Source organism: Triturus cristatus, chromosome 3_1 (genome assembly GCF_964204655.1).
Source record: "Triturus cristatus chromosome 3_1, aTriCri1.1, whole genome shotgun sequence".
NCBI lineage: Eukaryota > Metazoa > Chordata > Amphibia > Caudata > Salamandridae > Triturus > Triturus cristatus.
In genome coordinates, this window is record NC_140583.1 from 641,448,091 (window position 1) to 641,467,314 (window position 19,224).

At 44.7% G+C, this 19,224-nt stretch overlaps 1 protein-coding gene across 1 annotated transcript in view; it reads left to right on the forward strand.

Moving 5' to 3' along the window:
• MEGF11 (multiple EGF like domains 11) overlaps positions 1 to 19,224 on the forward strand; it is a 1,813,102-nt gene that overhangs the window by 1,631,115 nt on the left and 162,763 nt on the right. Inside the window, exon 17 of the mRNA XM_085644629.1 lies at positions 18,709 to 18,837. Coding sequence (XP_085500755.1) covers positions 18,709 to 18,837 — 129 coding nt within the window. The remainder of the gene's footprint in view (positions 1 to 18,708; positions 18,838 to 19,224) is intronic.

Below are 19,224 nucleotides of genomic sequence, written 5' to 3' on the forward strand. Positions count from 1 at the left end.
TGTAAAAGAGCCCCCACCTGGCCTATCCTAAGGGCTTATATTATAGCAACCAAGAAAGAAACCTTAAGGGTCAAACATTTGAGGTCTACGCAGTCAAGGTACTTACTCAAAGGCAGAAGGCTACAGATCCTTCAGGACTAAAGGTAAATTTTAGGGAGGAGCAGGATGACGGGACTTAGCAAAACCCTGAAGAAGGTGAGCAGGAAAGCTTTAATGCCCACTGGGCACACAGGGTAGAAACTTTTAACTCAAACACCTCCCACAGGAATTGCAAAACAGAGAGAAATCACATTCCACACAAGACAGAGAATCTAAATTAAGCAATTTTTTGGGAAAAGTCCACCAGTGAGGGGGAAAAAGCTTCAGAGTGGAGATTTTTTAATAGCCTCGGAAAGGTGCCTAAGAAGACCCCTATTCTGCAGCCTGACCCTATCAATCTCCAAACTGAGAGACACCTGAAATAATGGAGAGGGGATCAGAGGAATGTTTCAAGCTGGGCACACAGCCTTGGGTCAAAAATGAGCACACCTAGAGTTTTGAGGGCAAAAGAGGATTACCAGAAACATCTCGACGGCATTACCCTGAATCTGCAGCAGCACTTCAGATATCAGGAGAAAGCCCAGATAATAATATGGCCATGGAAGAGTCATGGCATCCACCCCAAGCCCTTGAAACTGAACTGGAAGGTCAGAACAAAACCTCGGGAACTGAGTATTGCCCGGGAAGACAAAGAGGTACATAAAAGTCCTGCAGAACCGTCAGCAGATGACTCTGACAATAGCCGAAAAGAGAGAAAGATGCTGGGAGGTGGGCATTCTTGCCCAGTTTGTCCACCTGTACTTCATCAAAACTCTTGATGCCTGGTGGCTTCAGGGACGGGTAGTGGGATTCAGATAAATTCTTGAAATTTCTCAAAATGTTGCTTTATGCTGTTTGGCACAATGTTTTTTAAACAAGTGGACATCTTAACCTTGCAAGACTGTTTAATACAAAAAAGTCACACGAGATACTAGCAAACCAAATTTCCTTATGAAAGCAAAACATGTAATTTCATTAAATATTCATGTGATTTTGAGAAATTCCACAATAAAAAAGTTGGATTTCCTTCACCCATCATTCTGCTCGGTATCCCATTGGAAGAACTACCATTAATATAGACAGATACCATATTTCCAGACTGAAACAGAACACAAAGATCCCCAAGCTGACAAAGAGCATGAAGCACTAATGAAAGTCTGCCCAATTTGAGGAATGCCTACTCTCCATCTGAGACTAGCATTCCTGAGTCTAGCAGGACCACAGGTGCCCCTCAGCCCTGGAACTGGATGCGTTGTTACCACCACAGACATATTTGGACTCAGAGCAAACCCCTTGGGCAGGGAAGCAGGATCCATCCCCATTTTAGTTCAACCTGAAAACAAAGTGACATTTCCAGTTCCCAAAATTGATCAAGATGGGCTAGAAGGGGTCAAAGTAGCAGGCAGGGCCCAGGGACAGCAAAAAAGCATGAAGCCTTGTGTCCCTGAATCCTTATCCACAGAGGAGCTGGTACATTGGACAGGTTATTGAAGAGACCAGAGTCCACCTCAATCCTTCTACCCCGAATGCAGGGAGAACAAACATACCCAGATCATCTGAATGTGACCCAAGATGAAGATCCTGCCCAGAGGAGGAGTAAAATGACATTTTGGAAGATTTTGCAAAACCCCATGGCTGGTCAGGCAAGTTTGGAGAACAATCACCCAGATAAGGGAATAGTGATTGTAGAGGGCTTTGATGGGTACCACCAACACAAGGGTAGATCGAAAACCAAAGCGTTAGATCCCGAATTAACAATACTTCCCATGAATACAGGAATGTAGGAATCTTTGATGAAATGTAATCTTCTGCATCTATAGGTTGACTCTTGACAAGTCAATAATCAGTTGGAACCCAATGCCACTTTGGGAATAAGAAACACAATTGAATACATTCTGTTTCCTTGTTCCTCTACTGGGACGGTACCACCAGCTGCTTCATTGTAAACAACTGAATTGTGAGACACATGGTTGATCTCTTGGCCTGACAACAAGGCCACAGAGTGGGAAAAATTCCAGAATCCTGGGGGAGGAATAATAATATTTTTTGAGCCATATGTTGGTGCCCGCTATAAGCATGTGGAGGGGTGCTCATTTGATGGGCCCCTCTGGTGTATCTTTGCATTCCTAGGGCATTATGACGCTCTTGGCACTCTAGACCATACTTTTCAGCACGGTTCTAGGCTCTCACACTGGTTGGTAAGAGCAGTCAGCATACATGCAAATAGACAGACAGACAGACAGACAGACAGACAGACAGACAGACAGACAGATAGATGTATAGATAGATAGATAGATAGATAGATAGATAGATAGATAGATAGATAGATAGATAGATAGATAGATAGATAGATAGATAGATAGATAGATAGATAGATGTATAGATAGATAGATGTATAGATAGATAGATAGATAGATAGATAGATAGATAGATAGATAGATAGATAGATAGATAGATAGATAGATAGATAGATAGATAGATAGATAGATAGATAGATAGATAGATAGATAGATAGATAGATAGATAGATAGATAGATAGATAGATAGATAGATAGATAGATATTTGTGTCTGTGTCTCAAGCATCTCCCTTTAGGAGAAAAAGCCTCGATTTTTCTTATTTGGGCAAATAAAAAACTGAATTAATCAAAAGCCATTTCAGTAGGGAATTGGGACCACTTTGTAGAAATCAATGAAGTCTCGTAGACAGCTCCTGTAGTAAGTTATTTATTCTTCAGTTACATCTTAGTAAGTTCCAATGTAAGTCTTAATATAAGCCCCACCAGGAGCAGCCTCCTGGCTGCTCAGCCCTTCTTCTCCAACTGCCTCCCTTCGGGTACCAACATCCATAACATTCCAAATGACATCATATAGCTAGAGCATCAGGCAGAGAACCAGGGCAAGGGAGATGCATTACATAAGAAGCATATTACTACACATCTTCCCCCTTATAATATTTAACAAAATGAAATAGTATACAAATATACAAACATGAGAAGATAAGATAAACATCCCAGAAATAAATGCAATATAACACAGTACTAAAATGAGAAAATCTCTCCTAATGTAGTAATAATAATAATAATAATGTAAAATGTAATAATAGTAATGCAATAATAATAATAATGAAAGTAATAAACTGTAAAGTAGAAATAATAAATGTAAACAAATAGCAGGACCAGGGAATATCACATGCCCTCTACTGCACGCACAGTAATATACCGTACACTTACACCTACTGCACACTTTTGCAAGATCACACAAAAAGGGAAATCCACCTCCCTATAAACCATACACCACAGTAACCTTTAAAAGGGGGGATCCTCCTCCCTATACATCACAGTTACCTCTGAAATCATTGTAAAAGGGGAATCCACCTCCCTATAAACCACATACTACATTAACCTCTAAAAGGGGGAATCCTCCTCCTTATAAAACACACACACGCAATAACCTCCCAAATCATTGTAAAGGGGGAATCCACCTCCCTATAAACCATACACACAGAATAACCTCCAAAGGGAAACTCATTAAATGGATACTCACCACTAACAAGCTCACAATAAAAAGGGGAAGCAAAAGTCCCTATGAAACATCATAATAGGGGAATATAATTGGGTGACACACACCATCCTATAACACCCTAAACTAGAAAGCTGTGCGGAGTAACTACTCTACCACAACTCACTTCCATGAAACTTGGAACAGAGCAGTCCCTACCCCCACAATATACTACTCTTTAAAAACTGAAATGTAGCACTTAGCTCCCAAAAGCTGTCCAAAATTGAAATGGGGCACACAGCTCCCACAACTTCACTCACCACTCCAAAAACGAAACTGGGGCACTTAACTACACCACCCCACAACCTCCCCGCAAAGGGAACAGACATCTCTATGAAGCTATAACTGGGGCACATAACTCCCAGAAACTACACACAAAAGATATATATATACACCACTCTAGTAACAGAACTGGGGTATAATAAGGGTACACACGTCCCTATGTAAAAGAAGTGGAGTACTCGCTACTCCACAGCATCACCTAAGTATCAGACCCCACACTCACACGACCTTAAGAAACATAACTAGAGCAAAACCTCAACATAAAGGATACACTCCTCCCTAGAAACAAATTTCAACCCCCACAAAACAGTATCATCACAATCAAATTAAACAAATAGTAAGTGAGTTGCTCCGGTGAGCGATCGCTCACCCGAGGTCCTCACCACACTGAGTACTTGTTGACGAGCTTCAAGTTTCTGTCGCCAATCACTTCGCTGGTGCACAAAGTTCACTGCCGAAGATTTCACCACTGGGGCACATGTGAGACACACATCCAGGCCGATAAATAAAAAATGAAAAATAAATACTCCTTCACACTTCCGACCTGCAAGAGCATTACTGTCTTAAAGTCTGCATGAAGTGAAGACAGCCTGAAACCTCGACACAAACTACAGCCCACCAGAGGATTTCGATGCTCACGAAACTTTATTGGCCAAAGTTGTACACCGTAGCGACACAGTAGGAGTGAAGCAAGATGGCGGTACGCAGCATACGCTGCACCGGGTGGCTCTCGGCACGCCGGTGTTGGAAAAACAACATCAGTGAGCGGTATTGGAGCAGTCAACCTCCAACGACGTCAGAAAGGCCATGGAACTTCTCATCGCGGCAGACACAGCAGGTAAGTTTCATGCGCATTACCAAGCTCATGCAGAGTTTTAAAAGTAAGCACTACAGTTAAACTGCCACAACAGCGCAAATCAAAAAAACAATTACTCATAGTTATTGTAAAACTAAAAATAAATACTCTGCTGGTAGACTCCATCTAAACTTTGAGTGCGGTGTCAATGTTCCCAACAACACGTCGTTCCTTTTCCTCTGTAGTGCAAATGAGCACTTGGAATCCTCATGTACTCAATCCAGGAGCCTCAGCAATTGTCGAATTCCTCACAAGTTGAACAACAGTTGCTCACGCTTGAACTGTCATGATGAACCGCAGAGTAATCCATTTAGTGCCGATCGCTGCCAATCAAAAACAGTTCTATCCAAAGGCTGTTAGCTTCTCAATGTAAAGGCTGTAAAACCTTACGTTATGAGACACACCTCGAATGTGCAGAATATAGCCAGTATCTACCACATAAAGTTGATTAGCTACTGACAACTTGCCAGACTGCCTACCAACAACACACTTCGCTGGTGCAGCCACTTCTCATCAGGACACGCCGGAGCCTTGTCAGCATTCAACACCGGGGCATGACCTTCGCCCCTACCGGGGCTCGATGTGTGCCACCGACATCATAACATCACAGTCCATTTCAACACAGCGCACTATACCCATTCAGCGTTAGTGACAATTTGAGGTTGATTTAGCATATACCTCTTCATTGGGCTTCACAGTTTTAAAACAGGACTGCAGATACACTTTACAATCTCACACACAAGTGGATCTGGCACCTAAAATTATTTAGGGCGACCGTTGTCATGGTCACTGCTGGGGCGGGTGCCAGATAGCTTAAACAGTTCAATGTATTTAGTAATATTACTACCTTCAGCTCCAGTTCCAGTTGCTCCCAAATATTCTTCTTTTCTCCACGCGTAAGTTCTTCTCCTTTTTAAATTGTCGCCAATGTAGAAATCAATGAAGTCTCTTAGACAGCTTTTGTAGTAAGTTATTTATTCTTCAGTTACATCTTAGTAAGATCCGATGTAGGTCTTAATATAAACCCCACCAGGAGCAGTCTCCTGGCTGCTCAGCCCTTCTTCTCCAACTGCCTCCCTTCAAGTACCAACATCCATAACATTCCAAATGACATCATATAGCTAGAGCATCAGGCAGAGAACCAGGGCAAGGGAGATGCATTACATAAGAAGCAGATTACTACACATCCCTTCATTGCTCTAAATAGTGCATATTTGTAAAGTCCACGTTCACTCTATAGGGTATCTCAGTACAAAAAAAACGCAGGTGTTTATAGTTACCCAGCAGTACTCCTTTTATCGAGCGTGCAAGGGTGAAAGGCTCAATGGACCCAGCAGGATGTGAACCTTTGACCATGAGGTCTAAGAGAGAGACCTGCAGTGGATGCATTAGCTCACTGAGACACCAGCTCCAGGCTTGCCCCGTTTTCAGCTATCTTTGCTCTAGAAGTTCTTATTCTTGGAGAGTGTTGCAGTGGAATCGATATGCAGAATTAAGGCTGAAAGGCTACTTCTTCTCTATTTGAGAAATTAAAAGACCTATTTGGAAAGGTTTCAGCTGGGACTTAAGGGTGCCCATGTCGTGTTGCCTAGGCTGTTACTATTGCCCAATTCAAAGTTAATTTGTATTGTCAAACATTGTAGGCTAAAAGGTTGTGAAGGCTCTACTGGAAATAAGCTTCAGGATATATGCATGTCTCAGCAGCAGGAACGCTTACCATGTAAGCTATTTTCCTACAATTGCAAACTCTGTGGCGGTACCCGTTCTTTGTATTTTTGGGTTGGGACATTTGACCTGCAGGCCTCAGGCACAGCTCTGCAGCAGGTGAAATAACCTTAAACCACACTATGGAAATCGAAGTCTGAAAACTGAAGGTTACAAACACATTTTTTGTGCCAAGTAATTTCTGGGCTATCTCACTAGGGCAGCTATCTGAGAGACTTGCATGGTGCATCCCTGCAGATGGTGCATTAACCAACGGAGAGGGTCTTAGAATAGATTGCAGGCAAAAAAATAATTCTGTGCCATAGAGTGAAGATGTTGAAATTGGAACATGTGGTCAAAAGATTACAAACAAATTGCCACAGTATATGCTCTACTCAATAAGATGCCTACTGCACATAGTTTAATTTCTTTTCGTGCAGTATGAAAATAACTCCATCGTTCCACAGTGCTGAAAGGCTTTTTCTTAAACCCTTTTAAGCAATGCATTTATATCCTCACATGGATATGCAGACGAAATAGAAACACTTTGCATGGAGAATTTAAATGATATTACCTTGAGTGATTGTACACTGCTATTGTTACCCAAGTCTCTTTGTCGGCCGCCAGAGGATGTGTCCACCTATTCAGGATTCAAACCAACGAACAGGAAGGCCACATACTTCCCATTAGACACTGAGTAATTTCTCTAGAGAAACTGGCATGCCTCATTCCCCATTGAAATGCATTGAGTTTTAGTGTTTCAAAGGCAACAGCATAGGGATACTAATTAGTATTTCAGTGCAGACCACAGTACATTCCCTACCACCGCCTCTCAAAATCAATTGATCCTTTGATTGACAAGCTAATCCAGATGCTGACCTTGATAGCTTTTCTCCTCCCTTTCGAAGAAGTTACGACTAGTTTGCATGCCATTTCATGCAAGGGCCCCTTGTACTCTTGCCCTCCTCAACAGCTGTGCAATGCGGCTTGCAGTCGAGAGGGGTGGCACTGGTGCTCAGTCACTGTTTGAATTTATCACTACCCTATGCTCTGATTCTCCCGGTTTTAGCTGAGAATTGTGGTTCCACTCATCAAGAATAAATGAATCAATGAACAATACTTTGAGTGCAGTGTACACTGAAACCTTCCTTGACACCAGGACTGTATCAACCGCTCCATCATTGATAGAGCAAGAAGAAGCAGTGGGTTTTGAGAGCCTTGCAAAAAATATTGTAGCATCCTATTGACCACACGTATGGGGTCACAGATTCTATAATTAAGAAACTTAAACATAGAATGCTCTCCATCCTTATTTAGAACTTAAAAACTAGGGGAAGCTTAAAAACGATAAGGTTCCGTGTGGAGTGATTGAGGTGAAACGTATAGGTGGATTCTGGAAAGTGGACAGTTGGCTTCCTGACCATGAAGAGACTGATTAACATAAGAAAGGTCTTTACATTAAATTTGCAGGGCCACCAGGTGCCAGTGTAGATTCTACCGAATTACATAGAGGTCTGAACTTTTGCAAGCCAACAACCAGTGGCACAGCCATATTTGGTATTGTTTGCTACTTCCTGATTCCCCTTGTGGAGAGGCCTAAATAACAGGCATTTGTTTAATACAGTCTGAACAAGATGGTTGAATAGACCACTGACACCCATGATGCAATGAATGACAATATTTGTTTTAATAGTTTCATATGTGGGACATAATTGGAAATTACAGGGTTTATCTGCACTCCCCAGTGCAAGTCTTTATCCACCAAGACACATAAGGTTTTGACTTTATAAACAGGGATAGGCCTGGGCCCCATCTGATTAGGTCAGAGCAGAGGGGACTATAATTTATCCTGAGCTATAGTCATTACTTCAGTTTTCCTATCATTGAACTTTAGCAAATGTTTACTCATCCAGTCTTGGATGTGAGAAGACGAGTCTGGACAGGCTGCTGGAGCTCAGATAAGTGTCCACTGGGTATCAAGAAAGTCTGAGTAATGTCAGCAGACGAAACAAGATTCCTAGCTGAATGATTTAATCTTGACAGACAGAGGCCTCATGTAAACATTGAATACAATTGGTGGTAAGGAGAATTCTTAGGGCAGAGGAACATAGAGACTCCGGATCAAATGTGAGGAAGGAATAAGCATTTTTTCACGCGACCTGTAAATCCCCATTTGTTAATATTCTTGGAATCCTCTTTTGATCTAGAACCTCTTCGGGGAAGATTCAGTCCCGCTCACCGCAGTGTTTATTTAGGCTCTATATCATATTGAGTCCTTGATCCTTTTCGAATCTTTTGGCTGCACTTAAGGTCAACGATTCTTGGCTCGTCTTTGGGATTTCTAACTTGGGTACAAGGACTCAGGCATTCACATGCATTCAAACTTAAATCAATGACCAAATTCAAGCAGTTGCATTATTTTATTTTTAATCCTCCTTCTGCTCTTCAGAATGTGAAGTTCCACCTGGATCATCTTTGAGCCCCACAAATGGGATCAAATGATGATCTTGATAGGGTCTTTTAGGTTCACATTCTTTGCCTATGCTGCGCGCACCCAATTCCTTCTTCAGTAGAACAGCAATAACTTTACTAGGGAATTGAGCCCTATTTAGCAATGCCTCCCTCCCTACCTGATCAACCACGCATGCGCTTGGTTCGTGCCGTCTAGTTGTTATCCAAAATACCCACAGCGGTTTCCTTTAACTTCCGGTCTCCACCACTCACAGCAAAAATCTGTCTCCTTCGGCACGAGTCGGAGCGGCTGCCCATCTCCTCGCACTGACCGATGAATGTGGTCATACTCATGTAAGTGCCTTCCAGCATTAGTCTTGTTTCTGCCCTGGCCCTCTCCCATTTTGATTCAATGTTTACCCTTTTTTCCTTAGTTTAAATCGTTAACACCGACAATGCAGTGTGGATTTCGCTGACTACACGGTAATCACTGAGACTGTTGCCGCGGCAGCTTGTATTCTTGAGCTCCCGCTCTCCCCTTAACTGCCTCAGTAACTTGACTCCTAGAGGCCCCTGGACCTGCATTAATGTATCCCCAGTAGGTGCCATGCTAATTTAATTAATTATTTCACTAACGTACGCCTCTTCCCCCATCTTAATCACCTCAAATTTCTCCTTAGGACGGGCTCTCGGGTCCAGATTCTTTCCCTTGACCCTTTAAGCCTTATTCCATTATTTAACCGGCTTGCCTAGTAAGTAATTGTTGTGCACGCCTGCATTCACTCGTCTAGCGCTGCACCACGTCACTCTGAATTGAGTTCACTTTACTACTATAGCCTCAAGCTCCTTAGGCACTCAGCACTGCTAATTTTCTCGCTTTCATGTTTGATTAGTTTCTCTTCACCTTAAATTGCGTAAATTCGCATCTTCCTACTCTGGTCCACTGCATGATTAAGGCCAACTTTGTCCAGTCTGATTAAATTATGTTACTCTATAATCTGATTATTTTCTTCGGACACACTTCACATGCACTTTGAATAATTATGAAGTTGATTTAACATATATGATTATTCAGGGACAGCTTGTTAATATATGTACCTTGCATTATTCTTATCTTATCGATTCCTCATGCTCACAAATCTTGTCCTGATGAAGATCTCAAAATACTGAGATCGAAACACCGTCGTGTTTTATACAACAAAAAACTCCTTTACTGTTTGAAATTATCGTCAGAAGTTTCTGCTTATGTTGTCAATGCAATGTATATATTTTTAAATGTCACCTTCACTCGCCACAACACTCGCTTTTTCACTTTTTTGTGAGCATGTGAACGATTTTTCAAAAGTTTTGATATAATGTTTATAAATAAATGATTTATTATGTCAATGCCCACCTATGTCCCTTCATACAATTAGAAACTGTCGACTGTTGCTTCCTCTGGCATTTATTCAATAATATGCACTATGCCATAGGCTAAGTGATTAACACTTTCTTAAATCCCCAGCTCTTACTTTTTTAGGACCTTTTTGGCCTTACATGAACTATTGTTACCTCACAATATTATTGACTACCCCGGGTTCAAATATCGGGTACCCTTGTTTTGTAATACATGTCATTCCCTAGGCACGCCTATGCATGGTTTTGTATGCACACATATAATGACATTATTATTATTAATTAACACTTCTTAAGCGCATGGCTACCCTGAGGCATCCCAGCACTAGCGGCAGAAAGAACAGGCGAATGGAAGTGGCAACCAGTTGAAGTTTTGGAATAACCAGGTTTTGAGACACTTCTAGAAGGTGAGATGGGAAGTCTCAGATCGCAGATGCAGGGGGAGGGTGTTCCACATCTTAGCCATATTGTATGAGAAGGCACGGCCCCCACTTCGCATCCTTTGGATTTTGAGGATGGTGGCTAGATTAAGGCTCTCAGAACGGAGGGGTTTCCTCAGACGATATGTGGAGATAAAGGACTGGTTGATGAGAGGGCCTTTCCTTATGAGGGTCTTGTGAGCAATACATAAGGCTTTAAATGTAATCCTCTCCTCTATGGGCAGCCAGTGTAACATCTTTAAACTGGGCATGGCTGACTGTGTTCCGGGCAGACCTGCGAGTAGTCGGGCATCACTCATGCGTGCTCCCACAAAATGGCCTGTCCGTCCCACAAAATGGCCTGTCCGTCCCATTTTTTACATTTTCTTTATGCTGATGCTACACAACATCAGCAAAAAGCATTGGCAAAGCCTATAGGTCAACAAAGTGAGACCTGGTGGCTTTGCCAATGCTTGTTTGGTATGGGATTCCAGAGCATAAATTTATGAATTTGTCTGTTTTTGAGAGCCTGGCGCCATTAGTGTCCTCCTCTTGTCTTTCAGTGTACTACAGCCTGACAAGTTGCATTTTCCATACTGATACTCAGTGTTGTATGTTGTGAGAGGTCCCTTAACAATAACACCAAACATGATATAAGATCAATCTGTTTTGTCTTGTGACTTTTCCCATTCTTTATTTATTCGGCTCTCATTCACCTGCCAACGCTTACAGTGATCATGATCAGTTCTAAAGGTTAGGATTGAGGACCACAATTAATTACAAGTTATGTGTTACTCTTATATTTGTTGTCCTTCTACCTTCTCTCCACCCTCCCACCCCCCATCCTTTATCCCCCCACCGCTGCCTTACTGTAAGGGCACTTCTGTTTGGATGATATTATCACAGAACCACATGATTTTTAAAGCAACATGATTCGTCAAGGCCTGGTCTGAGTTGGATCCAAAGTATACTTCAAAATGGACCGACTCGGTGCTCCGCCGTACCACAAGGCTTCTTAAGGCATGGACTTTGAAGCCCTCTTGATACGGGAGTGCATGTAATGCTAAACAAAATGATAGCTTCATAGATAATAACATACTTCGGTATTCATATGTCGGAATGTATGGTCACTGTCAAGAACAGAAAGAAAGGTTGTCTCAATAAAAGACTCCACCAAGTACTACCATGAAGTTAGCCAAAGATCAGCCGAGGTCTCCCTGATGAACTGCTCCCACAAAACCACAGTCTCGCCAGGTTCTATAGCACCACAATGTACTCAATCCGAAACAATAAAGACCCTTTGCAGCAAAGGCACAGTAGGATACAAAAGTACAAGGCACAGAAAAAGAATGTATCAGCTAAGCAACATAATACAACAGTGAGCACCAAATAAACACAGTCACACATTCTACCAATAACTCCAAAATACTCGCACATGTCGATGTATAAATTAATGCAAAAACAACAGTTGATGGACAGAATGCAGAACAATGTCATGCATTTACCCCAGTACAGAGATCTGGGCCTAAATCCATCGTTTTTTTGCTCACCATGCCATTCCTGTTTGAACCCAGCCATATGCAAATCAGTCTTGACCCTGTGCCTTATGGGAACAGTCCAGCCCGAACTGCCAAGCCAGGTCCTCCCTGGACTGAAAACAAGCATTCTAGGACCAGTTTCGGAGTTTCACCCCTCTTCAGCCAGGATAGCTTGACTCCAATGGCATGGAGAGCACGGGACCCACGTCTGGGCATACCCGTCCCACTCGGGGTGACAAATGCAAAAACAACAGTTGATGGACAGAATACAGAACAATGTCATGCCTTTCATCCATCAATTGTGTGTCTTTTGATGTATAAATTAAAACATACTCACACGCCCCACTGGTCCACTTTCAAAACATATATTGAGTTGTCTCCTTTCCGAGACCAGTGTTTGGTCTACATGCACTATACCCACACAAAAACTGCATGCCAGGTCAGCAACATCCAGGCATGAGGATCACTCCCCTACAACCACAAATCCACAATCAAAATCACCAAAGATAAGGAAGCTTTTGGCCTCATGGGATCATTGGGTCCTGGAAGAAATTCAATGGCATAAAGCCCTCACTTACTCTATTTATACATTATGTGTGTGTTCACTTTTATTCCAATCTGGCCCTCAAAGTGCAAGTAGCCAAGGTTTCTAGCTCTTGTGTTTTTCAAGTCAAGATTTTGCAATACGTCTTTACCTTTATCAACAGACATGTCCTGGTCATTAATGCTCTGGTCCAGTGCTCACTGGAGTATGGGAACACTGTCTATTTGCTGCAGTAGGAAAACTTCTCATGCAACTGCAACTTATTCAAAATGCGGCAGCCAGACTCATTGATGGACTCTCTAGATCCGACCATATATTGGGCATTATAAGACCGCACCATTGGCTACCCATTCAGAGAGAGTTATTTTTTATGCCAATACCATCATCCATGGAGCTTTTTATTAGCTTCTGGCTTATAAATTCATCTGACCAAAGGCATCTAGATGTTTACAGTCAGCTGAACCACTCTTTCTTTCTATACTAGACCAGCAGCTCTCGGTGACAGATCCGGCGTGTAGACGTCAATGCTTTAAATTTCAGGCTCAAGACGTCTGACTGCCAGCTATCCAGCCCACATCCAATCCCCACTCTCTTCTCTAGTGCCAGCCCTCCGTCTGTCAACAGAGGAGCGGTAGCAAGGGCGGAAGCTGACTCCGCCACGGGGGGCCAGAGGTCCGGGACCCTTCGGAAGACAGGGCAGCGCACGCGAGAAGGAGTCACGCCTGGCAGCCTGTAACTCTCACGCATGGCCGTACGCGAGCCAAAGTGGGACAACACATCTGGCACACAAAAAACGAGCTAAAATCCCATACGCCATTCACGCTTAAAGACACTCCCACACCCACTGCCGTAACAGAAAATAAAGTGCACACAAACACGCAGGGGCACCTTAGTTCCGGTAACCCCTACAGTGCCCAGACAAAGAGCGGCCCGCACAGCACAGTGGACATCTCCACCCAGCGGCCTAGTTTACACGTATGTGGGACAGGGCAGTGGCGATTCACAGGCCGCTTCTCTGCCCGAGTCATCACATGGCAGCACCTTTCTCTTTCAACATAGAATTAATGGCTGCGGCACAATTCTGCTCTTCACAGCATTTCTCCGGGCAGTGCCACTCTGGTGCTTGCCCCCAGTCTGACTGGTGCCAAATGGCATTGTCTGACAGGCGCGCAACACCCATTGGACTCAAAGGGCTTCAGCCCCCCCCTCGTCGTGTGTGGCAGCCCGGGATGAGACACCTTCCCGGGCAAAAAAGCAGCCGCACCCGAGCACTTCACAGGTCTTTAAAAGACCATTTGCATGTTAATGAGGCCTTGCTGTTGTTTCACCCCTTCTGAGAGCCCCTGCAGCTCCACTCTGCCTATTGCTTAAAGTTCAGCCCCCCCGAAATTTTTGCTCAGCCCCCCCCCCGAAATTTGGCTCTAGTTGCGCCTCTGCTGTCTGACTGGTGGGGTCAAGCCTCCATTGTTTGCACCCCTTCCTGTCATTCCCCGTGCTTACCTTCTTGTGACAGTTCGCATTTCTTTTTACTCTCGACGCCACTGTAACATTTAACGAAGTGACAGTTTAAGAGCTGAAGGCAGCCTTCCTGTGTCTGAGCGTAGGTTTATTGCCAATAATAGGATTACGCTGTCAGTCAGTCACCCACCAGGTGCTAAGAAAGACCGGGCAGACGCTCAGTCTGGTGACAGTCTCCCTGACGCATCGGTGACGGCACCCACAGAACCATGACGTCACAGGGCGGCGTCACAACATGCTAGGTTAGTGCTGCAGAAAGTAAGCTGTGCTGCGTAGGAGGCCTCAACATCTGAACTGACGCAGTACTGCAGGCCAGGCTTTAGAACCGGACAGAATGGCGTAGATGGGGCGCCAGCCCAGAGCAGGGCATACCACCTGCGCCCGCTCCTGGTGCCGGCCATTACATCTCTGAAATGCGTATCTAAGAGATGCGCCTACTACAACGGTAGGTACACGACACTGAAAGGAAGAACAGGAATCAGGGAAAGGCCGTTAAGTAATCTGACCACGGCTCCAGACTAGTGGCGTGCAGGATTAATCCCAAGATAATAACAAGCATTTGCAATGCAATAGGTCTCGCATTTACTCGAGTTTGAGCTATTGGCATTGCAAATAACAATGCCTTTTATTTTTGTTTTTGTGTTTAAAACATAATTAGAAGGCATTGTCATTTACAATGCCAATAGCTGAAACTCGCGAAAATGCAAGACCTATTGCATTGCAAATTCTTGTTTTTCATTCCACTTAAAGCCCTGCTTAGCACTTTTGTATTTTAACGTTTTTAATAGCTCGAACCATGCCCAGTGTCGCAGAGGCACGCTGTGTGCAGAATACAAATGTCCTGAGGTACAGCCAAGTCGCATGCGAAAGGCCACGTGCGCAGTCACAAAACAGGGGCAGTGGGGTTTGCAAGAATGGCCTTTTATTATGTCCTGTGGACCTGATGAATCAACACATTTTGTAATACTGTCTAATACATAAGCCCCTATATTCTTTTGCAAATTTGAATTTTTTTCATAGTGTCCTGAAAGCTGGTATGGAGGACATTTGTCTTGGGTAGGTTTGCCATCCTGTCCATTGCAACAAGCAAAAACGCACTTACCGATAACCCCAAAGTACTCAAAACCCTAGGACTAAAAACAAGATAGAATTCCATAGATGCTGAGATACGGCTAAAGCAGAAAATTACACTCACGCTACTTGTCAAAGAAACGTGTAGAAAAAAACGTATGATTGAGTTGTTTTCATGAACAAATTTTATAGATCCTTCTCCCACACTCGTTCATGAGAATAGGAGGAAATGTTTCAGGAGAGAGATCACTGAAAGAAGACAGGCACAAGGTGTGTGCAAAAGTGTGAAGAAAAAACTAAAGCAACGCATTGCCTAACTCTAACATGTCTGCAGTTGTGCTGCCGACCTATGAGCCTACATTTCGTTATATACAGCCTGTCCTAGTGGGTAAAACCAGCAAGCACTGCGTGTTTCCCCTGGTGCGGAGGGCACTTCAGGATGCTAATGATGGCTTCGGTGACCGGATTGAGAAGCCGGTTTGGTTTCTGTGCGAGGAGCACAAAAGCTTACCATGCATCACGCTGAGCTGCAGTTGGGTCCAAAGCTCCGGGTAGAAGAGACCGTCCCGCAAGTGCGAACAGGCGGCCAAAGACGATCGGGAAAATACAGGAAAGGGAATATGTGTCTCACCAGCTCGCTGGACTGCCACGCCGCGCCCACCTCCTCGCACAGCGCGGCTCTAAGCACCCTGTGACTGCCGCACACCCCCTTATGGGCGCCCTCCTCAGTCGCTGGACCCCCGTCAACACCGAAGACGTCACCCAGATCATGAACACCATCCACTCCGGCTCTCCAGCCAACTCCTGCCCTCACCACATCTTCAACAAAGCAGACACCATCATCGCACCCCACCTCCGAGACATCATCAACAGCTCCTTCGAATCTGCCACCTTCCCTGAGAGTTGGAAACACGCTGAAATCAACGCCCTCCTTAAGAAGCCAACAGCAGACCCCAAGGACCTCAAGAATTTCTGGCCCATCTCCCTGCTCCCCTTCCCGGCGAAGGTCACCGAGAAAGCAGTCGACAAGCAACTGACCAACTTCCTCAAAACCAACAGCTCCCTTGACCCGTCCCAGTCTGGCTTCCACAGCAACCACAGCACCGAGACCGCCCTCATCGCCGCCACCAACGACATCAGAACCCTGCTTGACAACGGAGAAACCGCAGCCCTCATCCTCCTAGACCTCTCAGCTGCCTTCGACACGGTCTGCCACCGCACCCTAAAAACACGTCTCCACAACACAGGGATCCAGGGAAAGGCCCTGGACTGGATCTCCTCCTTCCTCACCGACAGAACCCAGAGAGTCCGCCTACCCCCGTTCCACTCAGAGGCCACCAAGATCATCTGCGGCGTACCCCAAGGATCATCACTCAGCCCGACGCTCTTCAACATCTACATGAGCCCCCTCGCCAACATCGTCCGCGCACATGACCTCAACATCATCTCCTACGCCGACGACACCCAGCTGATCCTCTCCCTGACCAGAGACCCAGTCACCGCCAAATCCAACTTTCAAGAAGGAATGAGGGCCGTCGCTGAATGGATGAAGATCAGCCGCCTGAAACTGAACACAGACAAGACGGAGGTCCTCATCCTTGGACCATCCCCCTCTGCCTGGAACGACTCCTGGTGGCCCACCGCCCTGGGCACAGCACCGACACCCACCGACCACGCACGCAACCTAGGGTTCGTCCTGGACTCATCGTTCACTATGACCAAGCAAGTCAACGCCATCTCCTCCTCCTGCTTCAACACCCTCCGCATGCTACGAAAGATCTTCAAATGGATCCCCACGGAAACAAGAAGGACTGTCACCCAAGCCCTCATCACAAGCCGGCTCGACTATGGCAACGCACTCTATGCAGGGACAACGGCCAAGCTACAGAAAAGACTGCAACGCATACAGAATGCCTCCGCACGCCTCATCCTGGACATCCCCCGCCACAGCCACATCACTGCCCACCTGAGAGACCTGCACTGGCTCCCTGTCAACAAGAGGATCACGTTCAAGCTCCTCACCCACGCACACAAAGCGCTCCACAACGCCGGACCGAATACCTCAACAAACGCCTCTCGTTCTATGCCCCGACTCGCCAACTCTGCTCAGCCATCCTCGCCCTTGCCACCGTACCTCGCACCAGAAGAACAACAACAGGCGGCAGATCTTTCTCCTACCTCGCCGCCAAGACCTGGAACTCCCTCCCCACCCACCTCTGACTGACCCAAGACCTTCTCACCTTCAGGAGACACCTCAAGACCTGGCTGTTCGAGCAGTAGCAGCACCCACCCTTCCCCCACCCTCAGCACCTTTAAACCCTCGTGTGTGAGTAGTGCGCTCTATAAATGTACTGATTGATTGATTGATTGAAAGCAACTATTAAACAAGCGTGCGCCTCGCGCTGAAAGTTTAAAGGAGAGAGAGGCGGAGGGGTGTACCCGCGAGTGGTGCGCGCGCGCTGCGGAGAGCAGTCTGCTCTTTTTCAAAGCACATACTCGTGCTTGTGGTGCACCGCTGCGCACTCACGCAAGGCGTATGCCCACAAGCACGAGTATGTGCTTTGAAAAAGAGCTGCACGACGGCTAAAGGTCTCCTAAGTAGCGCATGCGCGTTGCGTAGGCGAGACCTAAAACAAATGATTTCCATTTTCACCTTTATGTGAGTTTTCATGAGTAACTTCCTATCACCAGAAGGATTTGTAGTCCTTTTTTTCTGCACAATGTATAGACAGAAATGAAAGGCGGGGCGTTAGTGTCCGGTAAATGATTATTGCTACTAATAAATACTGTTGTCTAGTTTTATAAACCCGTAATAAATCTTACAGATTAATAATGAAAACGATGGATCTTTGTGGTTAAATGCGCTGCAGCTTGGGAAAAAAGAGTTGGCATTACTTATTAAAAAGGGGGAACTGGTTTTTAGTACATTAAGTGGGGTTATTTTTTGGGATGCCTGAAATGTTATACGGGCGTTTTTAAAACGTTATTATTCGTAGAAAAAAGTTTTACACTTGTTTCTTCTTTTTTTTTTACAAGGTGAAAACAACGTTAATTAGAGTGTTGGATGTAATGTTTCAGAATATACAGCAAACTATCGAATGTATGCATGACGTGCATTACTTTACTATTCCCTGGTTCGCGTATTTTCCATCCTGTAAATACGTTGCGTTCTATTGCTCTGTTCTTTTTTATGATCTGTTTAAATATGTTCATTGGTCCGTTCAAATGTGTCGCTCTAGCTTGTTTGAAGTCTTTCTAGTAAATGGAACTCTTTTTTCGCAATTATTTTACAGCTTGTCCTTCGGGTTTCTGGGGTCCGGATTGCATCCACACGTGCAACTGCCACAACGGAGCCGCCTGCAGCGCCTACGATGGAGAGTGCAAGTGCACCCCGGGGTGGGCCGGGCTCTTCTGCACCCAAAGTAAGCTCGTGCGTGTTGTATTGCGGCAGCACAGCCAAGCGCAAGGGGATGCTGCCATCTGGCGTCCTTTTAGCAGAACTGTAACTTGGTCACATAGACTGATCTCTTGGCTAGACAATAAGCTAACGTTAGGATTTCTTGATTTGTCAAAATGTGTTTGGGTGAAGGTTTGTTTTGTGATGTTCTAGTGTTGTAAGCTGGTTTTAGTTAAGAATAGCTTTGTTTCAGTTACTTTAGTTTCATCACCTTTCGTTCAATTTAGAGTACTTATTCTTTACTTTTTTGTACTTTAGTTTTGTTTTGTTACCTTATGTTTGTTTTTAAGTGTAGTTTGAGTTTATTATATGTTTCGATTTTCTTAAGCTTTGTTATGGTGTAGCGTTTCAT